The following is an 8,276-nucleotide window of genomic DNA, read 5'->3' as shown; positions in this document are numbered from 1 at the left end:
CTAGCCTGATGCCTTAACCGCTAGACCAAACCGAGCAGCCAACGTACAGTAGTCGAAAATACGACACAGTATCTATTCTGTGTAAAAAATGCTAGATAGAAAAATCCTACCCAGGGAGGGTGGAAATCATGTACAATCCCATACATATATTCTAGCACTTTTATCTCTCTGCTCTGAGATCTTAAGGTAAGGTGGACTGTTTATATCATTCTGATAGATTTGGGCTTAATTTTCCTTTCTTCCTGAACTATCCATTAAACCAGAAAATGGTTTACTCTGTACAAAAATTCTTATAAAAGTTTGCTCCAGTAAATCTGGGAAGGTTTAATCATCAGCACATATCTACCTAATTTATATATTCTATAAGGTCCTTCCAGGTTTATCATGATGTGTTGGAATATAATTTTTTAGCTTGCCAACTCAGATCCAGGCTATACTTCATGCAGTATATCTATGTAGCTATGTCTCTTAATTGACATAAGGCAGCTTCTCCAATTTCTTTTAATTCTGTATATGGGATAAATTTATATTGAGATTCTTAAATATCTAATTATTTTATGCTAATTATATACTTTTCTGTATATAAGTATATGATCTGGCCATTGACTGAAATAATTTGATCTGTACCATCATCTGTAAATGTTTTTCAGCAGAACGTCAATCTTATACAATTTAATAAAATATTTTTTTTCTGAAAATGGAGAAGCTAATAGTTAATTGTAGCATACTTCCATCCAGCAGTGTTGTTTGCAATTTTATTCCACATGCTCTAATCCTGCTTCTGGACACAGCTTCCACAGAGGCACCAGCACAAGTAAGACCTGATCCATGCTTTCCAAAGACGTTGACAGATCCTACAGAGCATCCTCATATAAACATGGGTTTAGCACTCTTTTGAAAGAGTGCTACATCTGTGTTTAAAAAAACAGGACTGCACACAAGGTTAATTTAAGAGAGTCAGGTTCTTTCAGCTGATGTTGCAGGTCTGTCGCCATGCAATGCTGACACTGATTTTCTGCTGCTTCTGCCAACAGGGAGATTTGTGAGGCCATAATTTTTACTGTTTATAATATAGTGGGGAAGGTGCCATTTTGCCTATTCATACAACATACTGCTTACAGTATGACTACTTCCGTGTGCTGTCAACTACAGCCACTTGCAATCAGCACTGCTATTTCCTTCAAGCATTTGTCAAGGATGGCTTGCACATTATCGATGGCTCGTTCTTCATTCCTCCTACGCCTATGTCTTGTCAGCTGGGCTGGTTTTGGACATGGGTCTGTCACTCTTCCAAAAGAGCAATAGATTGTGTTCAGGAATACAGGTCACAGACATGAAACAACTTGGGCACCTTGAAAGATAGCTAAACAGTCCTTTCCAAGTTCTGGCAACATATACCCAACATTGACCCACATGTTAAAAAGACACTATTCAGCAGTTAGAGCAGTGCAATTTTTGCCAGCCTCCTTTTCTGTCCACTCAAGAACTGGATAATAGCACATTTAGGTGTTGTCTGGCTGTGCCCGAAGAAATGCCAAAGGAAATATAAGAAAACCAGATAGGATGCAAGGATATTGAGGTACATGTTGCTAATACAAAAGCTAACAATAAAACATTATTTAAATGCATTAGAAGCTGGAAACTGACATAAATATTGGTTGGATTGTTGAATCAGGATTTTCAGGTGTTCATATCCTTGGCTTTTTCCGCAAGCATTAGGCTAGGATGGGGGTTGAGCTGGGAGGATGTTGCCAGGGGGGAAGCGTACTCTTGTTTTTAGCCATGTTTTTATGGATGTTGTGAGCCGCCTAGGATCATTATATGAGTTAGGCAGCCATATAAGTCCTACAAACAGACAAACATCCTAACATCTATCCTGTTTGTCACAGGTGTCCTATATGGTGATGAATTAGATTGCCCTTTGGTCTGATCACAGCTCTTTTTATATACTTTTGAAGAGTGACAGTTTGAAATATTCCTCCACATTGTTCCTTTATTCATAATAAAACTGTTTCCTAGATGATGCCTCTGTTCATTTGTAGAGGTTGGAACTTTAAAGAAAGCAATACAGTAGGGAAACACTGATTTTAAAAAGCAGCCTCTTTAAACACACATGCACATTATTTCTTGTCTCCTGTTGTCATTCCATACAAGAGCTTCTAGTTTTCTTTCTCAACTTGCACACTTTTTAGGCCATTTTGATTGGTTCTAATGAAGGTTATTCAACTATGGGCTAGAGATTTAGGGAAAAAAACCTAGAACATAGCTAACAATAGCTTTTAATATATTCCTTTTCTTAGGGCCACACAAAACATGTATTAGAAGCCACTCTGGAAAAACTTGCTTCTGAAGGGCAGGCAGCATGCCCAGTTTTAATACAAATGCAGTAAGAGAAAGATTGAAAGTTGTTTCATTAAAATTCTTACGAATGCCAGAATAAAACGAGGTTTGCTCGTGCCACCTTGCTGTTGCTTAGAGAGAGGGAAAAAAAAGCACCACCATTTGTTGTAGAAAAGGACACAGCATTTAGGAAGGAAGGAATAAAATAACAGGAAGGGGGGCATTTCCAGGACCAGGCAGCTCTTCCCTGGCAGTAAGTTAAGCAAGAAGGTCCAGTGACCAGGCCTGGCAGTTCCCTGGCATGCCCAGGTAGCCCAGGAGGAGTCTCACCCCATCTTGCTGCCAGCCCTCCCGGGCGCCACTTGGGCACCGCGGGCCCCAATCGCGCGCCGTTGCCCTCGGAACGCGAGCCCGAGCTCAGGCGCCCTTCCCTGCGCGACGTTCTACGAGCGACGCTCCGCCCTCAATCCGGAAGGGAAGCGAAAGGGCGGCTTCGGCCTAGAGCGCAGCCAACGCCCTTGAACGGGTGGCAGAGTAGAGCCTGCCTAGCTGGCTTTGTCCTTCCCCTCTCGGAACCAGGCGGACGAAAAAGCCACCTCTTCCGGGGGTCGGATGGGTTGCAAGGAGATCCCACCCCGCGATCGCAAGCCCCTCTCTTCTCGCCCCTCTGAGTCCCTTCGCCCGCGCCCAAGTTCTCTCGGTTTCGGGGAAGCCGGGACTCGGAGAAGGACGAGCTGTAAAACTTTCGGCCCCTCCTACGCCGCCTGGGGCGTCTGCTCTCAGCCGTTCCCCGGCCGGCCGGGTTAATTCCCTCGGTGGTGGTAGGTGCTGAGTTTGCATGGGCGCGAGCCGCGGCCCGAATTCTTCCCTCCTCCTCCCGTCCGTGTCTCTGTCCCATAAAACAGCCTTTTTCAGTGAGGTGCCCCTTAGCATGTGTTGGCCTACGTACCGCCCCTAACCCGTGTTGGAGAATAGGGGCGTTTGTTCTCCACACTCACCTTGGAATCTCATAATGCAGGTGCACAAGTTCAGCAGGGTGATTCCTTTAATCACAGGTTCTCCCTGTTTAAGTACTTGCGCCCAGGAGTCTAGAATACCTGTTTGCATGTTTAATATTGAGAAGGGAGATGGCAATAAGATAGGAGTTTTGTTGGTGTTTATTCGTTTAGTCGCTTCCGACTCTTCGTGACTTCATGGACTAGCCCACGCCAGAGCTTCCTGTCGGTCGTCAACACCCCCAGCTCCCCCAGGGACGAGTCCGTCACCTCTAGAATATCATCCATCCATCTTGCCCTTGGTCGGCCCCTCTTCCTTTTGCCCTCCACTCTCCCTAGCATCAGCATCTTCTCCAGGGTGTCCTGTCTTCTCATTGTGTGGCCAAAGTATTTCAGTTTTGCCTTTAATATCATTCCCTCAAGTGAGCAGTCTGGCTTTATTTCCTGGAGGATGGACTGGTTTGATCTTCTTGCAGTCCAAGGCACTCTCAGAATTTTCCTCCAACACCACTGTTTTTAATTCCCAGTTGGTTTAATGGGTGGGTTACTTTGTTGGCCTGGAGTTTAGATGAATATGTGGTTTTTGTCCCCCAAAGACTCTTCCCACTCTTTGGAAAAAAAAAAGAAATTTGATTAGACAGTGCCTGATTGTCATTTTGCTTGCTCTGTTAACCCTTGCTGCCACCTTTTGACACTTTCATCAGTCTGTCTATATTTTCCCAAGTTTCTCAGCATTTTCCTTTGGGTCGGAAAGTGCACTTTCAATATTGCCTTCTTTCTTTTAATAAGGGGGAGTCTTCTTTGACTTATAAGCAGCCTTGCTACGCTTTAATGATAAATACCAGGGCATTGTAAGGGATTCACTGAGTATTATATCCAACTTATTTACAGCTGTGTTACAAGATAAGTAAAAAAACTCATTCCTGTAGGTGGTGAATGAATGTTGGAGTGGAGAAATTGCAGCTTACAGAGCAACAAGTTTAAGGCTCCTCTGACCAATTCAACTGGTTATTGTACTAAGCCAGAATTTCATTATCCTTGATTTGTTAAGCCATCTATTGTGTCTGTCTTCACTCACTGCAGAAACTTTATATAAACTGCAGTAGCGTGATTCATGGCTGGATCAAAACCAAACCAATTGAGTGGTATGATTTCAGGCTTAGCACGAAATATCAACCCACAGAAGGTATGAAATTAAGTCCTTCTCTCACTTCCTGGAAATTCCTAGTCTTTTATCTTCTTTCCTCATATAACTTGTTTGTTTGCTGCCATCCATGTTCTCCCTTAAACTCTGCTCTAATTTCTTTTTCATTAGTTCTTCAGTTTTGCTTCCTGTTTCCTAAGTTCTGCTTTATTTCTTAACTGTCGCCATTTTTTATTGCATTTATATACTTTCCCAAGGAATTAGCTGTTTTGAAATACTGTAGTAAAATAATAGAACAAAATCTAAAACTACAGAGTTTGGAATCCAGTTCCATCATACCACTGCATCCCAAGGAGGGGCAGGGTGCAATTCTCCTTTCCCTTTAGCTGTTGTGTGTTTTAAAAATATGCTTTTGGTGTGTGGGTGTGTGTGTGAATAACAAGGAGCAGTTCTGCCATCTACAGTATTCATGGCTGTGTTGAAAGTTACCCATAGTTAACCCAGACCAGCTGATGATCCAACATTGTGAGTTTCCTGGTTTGGCCTTCTTAGCTTCTTCTTGGATTTCCATGTTGGACCACAACTACAGCTAACATGACCTAACCTAGAGTAACCCCGTATGGAAAAAAAGCCTGTGAAGCATATGGTACAGTCTTACATGCTGATTCCTAGGAATGAACCCTGGGAATGGTCCTTTTCTTTTCACACTTTCTCTTCTGGACCATGTTAGTGTTTTTATTTATTCAATTCGTATAGCTGCCCATCTCAGCAAGTCACTCTGATTCGTTTTGATTTTCGTTTACTAGCCTTATATTAAGCAGAGTCCCCAAATGGTGGAATTCTGACTTAATGTTGATTTATAAAGGGGCTAGACTTGGCTTGTTAACTGACATTAATTGTGATTTGGAAACTAGTTAAAAAATTAGGTTAAGCAATGGTCTGTTTGCTCCTGCCTTCGTAAATAAAGTTTTTGACTCCTGGAATGACTAGTCAAAGCCAGGCTGTGTTTTTATCACATCCTTGTAGCACTCAAGTAGGTCTGTCAATCTTACATGAATTAATTGATTTGTGTTCTCTCTTTGTATCACATGCTTACAAATTCATTCTCTCTTTTGTAACTTTATATTTTGATTATCTTAGATATCAAAACTGAACATAACGACAGATGGCTTCCCTTGGTGGCTCAAGGAACTGCATTTTAAGTCGATTGGCATCTTCAATTAGTTGGGGAAAATGCATTAATCCTTATACGTTTTCCAGTAAAGCGTTAAATGGACCCCAGCATCAACTGACAAAATGCCAGGCATGGAATAAAAAGAACAGCATTAGATTGTATCTGGGGAATGAAAATTCCAGAATCAACGGAAATGTCATGAATAGAACCCACAGATGGCTTCTGAATCCTAAAGATGTAGGAATATCTTCAACTAGATGCAGCTATTTTAGAAGGCCTTGTATTCACACTCAGCAAAAGGCAAGGAGAAAAGATGTATTATTTGGAGTAACTATGTCTCAAAAATTACAAGACATTGCTATTCAGAACATCCAGGTCTTCAGATGTTTTCATGGATCATCAATACTGCAAGCTGCTCCAGCTCCACTCTTACTGATGATCTTGAAGCCAGTGCAGAAGCTTCTTGCTATCATCCTTGGGAGGTAACCAATCAATATTGCCCTGGGCAAAGAGAATGTAGCAGGCTTTTTTTTATAGGAATAATTGTTTGTAAAGTTTGTAGTGTGTTTGTTTACAAAGGAGCTGTATTGATAAAAGCTCATGGTGTGCAAGAAAATAATCTTGAATTTCTTGTAGCTCTTTTAAAGTTACTGAAGTAGCTCATTGTGTGGTAGCATTCTGGTTCTGAATAAAAAAGTAGAAGAAAACAGCACGTTGCATTCCGGCTTTTGAGATGGAGAGAACACTATGGGTAGCCCTTGCTTACCAACTACTCATTCAGTGACCGCTTGAACTTAAGACAGCACTGAAAATAGAAACTTATGACTAGTCCTCAAAGTTGCTGCCATGACAACGTCCCCACGGTCATGTGATCATGATTTGGGCTCATGGCAACAGGCATGCATATATGACAGTTGCAGTGTGCTGTGGTTATGTGATTGCCGTTTGCAACCTTCATAGCCAGCTTCTGACAAAGTCAGTGAGGAAGCTGGCAGAGAGTTGTAAGTTGAGGTAACATGAGATTGTGCTTAACAATGTGTGATGATTTGCTTAATGACTGCAGCCAGGACTGATGGAACTGACGTAAGTTGGTACGGTCATATGACATTGTGCTTAATGACCGTGCTGCTTAGCAACAGAATTGCCGGTCCCTATTGTAGTGGGTAAGTGGGGACTACCTGTATAGGAATCTCTTGTAGTCTGGCAAGAGTAACAGGCTGGTTCTTTGGCACTTTTCCCCCCAGTGCTGTGGACACTGTCTCTTGACCCAGGAGGTAGATAAATGCTATAGAAGCTGGAGGGAATGAGAGAATTTATGCTGCTCATTCACTGTTGCTTGGGATCAGACAGTTGTTGGGACCACACCAGTGACACATACCACCTTTACTGCTAAGAATTTGAGACATGAAATCAGCTGTTCCCAGTTTGTTTTGTAGAATCTAGTTTGGATTGCCAGAAATTCCAACCAGTTCCTTCATTTGGGTTTATAGGGGCTTCTGTCTGTTAAGTTCCCATGCACTGGATATAGTACATCATTTGCCAGTTTGGAGAAAAACAGAAATGATAAATGTACACCCTAAATATTAGTTTAAAATTCCAACCAGTTTGTGGCTTAAATACAGAGTATTTTTGATAAATGCTGTCAAAAGAGTTTATCTAGCAGACTCGGGTTGCATCTTGAACTAAACCATAGTGTGGTTTGTTTGATTGCTCAAGGTTCAATGCAAATCTTAACTCATATGTTTATTTAGTTATATTTTAATTAAACATAAACATTTATTTTACTAGTGAAAGGTTACAAAAGAAAATGTTTCTTCACATTACAGATAAGCAAGGGGTCAAATGTATTTTAATATTTTATTACAAATAATATATTTAAAGTATGATAATGTGTTCTATTTTGACAATAGAGTAGTTCCTTTACCACTGGGGCCAGAGACCATCCACTCCTATGCTAAACTTTTCACTAGTAAAATAAGTTTGTTTTATACTTTAACAAGATTCAGTGTTAACAATGATTTTACCGATTTGTAGAGCTTGTTTTGCAGTCCTTGGGTGGAATTGACAGGATACTGATTTATTGTGCTGTAGTGAGAAACAATTGCACTTTATTTTTCTTTGACTTCATAACAGCTGAGTTAGCTGCTAACCTCCCATTTGGATATAATCTGTACCCAAGAGGACAGCAGACACACCCCTGAGCATGTATAATGTTTCATGTAAAAAAGCCACATCTTTGCCCAATTTCTGTGATCTTCTATCTCATTAAAAGGATTGCCAGCAAGAAAAGCATTGTCTGTAATACCTACCTGGGGTGTTCCACCAATGAACGATGTATATCTCTGCTTCATGTTAGTTGCAGTATATATGAATTGAATCAACTAAACATAAAATGTTTTTTGTAAAAATAGTCCGGTATCTAGAAGCTGTTTAGAGTTACATATGAGACTTCACTAGCCCAGTGAAATGCTTGCCACTCTCATGATCTCTCCCATCCTACCTCTTTCGCTCTAGCTCTAGCTCTCTGTCTCTATCTCATATTGCTCTTGAAACTTCTTGACAGCAGATCATCTTGAGGCATGTAGTAAAAATATAACAATTTGAAAAATAAGTTTAAACTCCC

At 41.1% G+C, this 8,276-nt stretch overlaps 1 protein-coding gene across 1 annotated transcript in view; it reads left to right on the top strand.

The window, feature by feature from the left end:
* The first annotated feature begins 2,917 nt into the window (after positions 1-2,917).
* OMA1 (OMA1 zinc metallopeptidase) overlaps positions 2,918-8,276 on the top strand; it is a 40,445-nt gene continuing 35,086 nt past the window's right edge. Inside the window, exons 1-2 of the mRNA XM_063298022.1 lie at positions 2,918-3,161; positions 5,620-6,135. Coding sequence (XP_063154092.1) covers positions 5,645-6,135 — 491 coding nt within the window. The 5' untranslated portion in view covers positions 2,918-3,161; positions 5,620-5,644. The remainder of the gene's footprint in view (positions 3,162-5,619; positions 6,136-8,276) is intronic.

Source organism: Candoia aspera, chromosome 3, assembly GCF_035149785.1.
Source record: "Candoia aspera isolate rCanAsp1 chromosome 3, rCanAsp1.hap2, whole genome shotgun sequence".
Taxonomy (NCBI): Eukaryota; Metazoa; Chordata; class Lepidosauria; order Squamata; family Boidae; genus Candoia; species Candoia aspera.
This window is presented reverse-complemented; position numbering and strand designations above follow the sequence as displayed.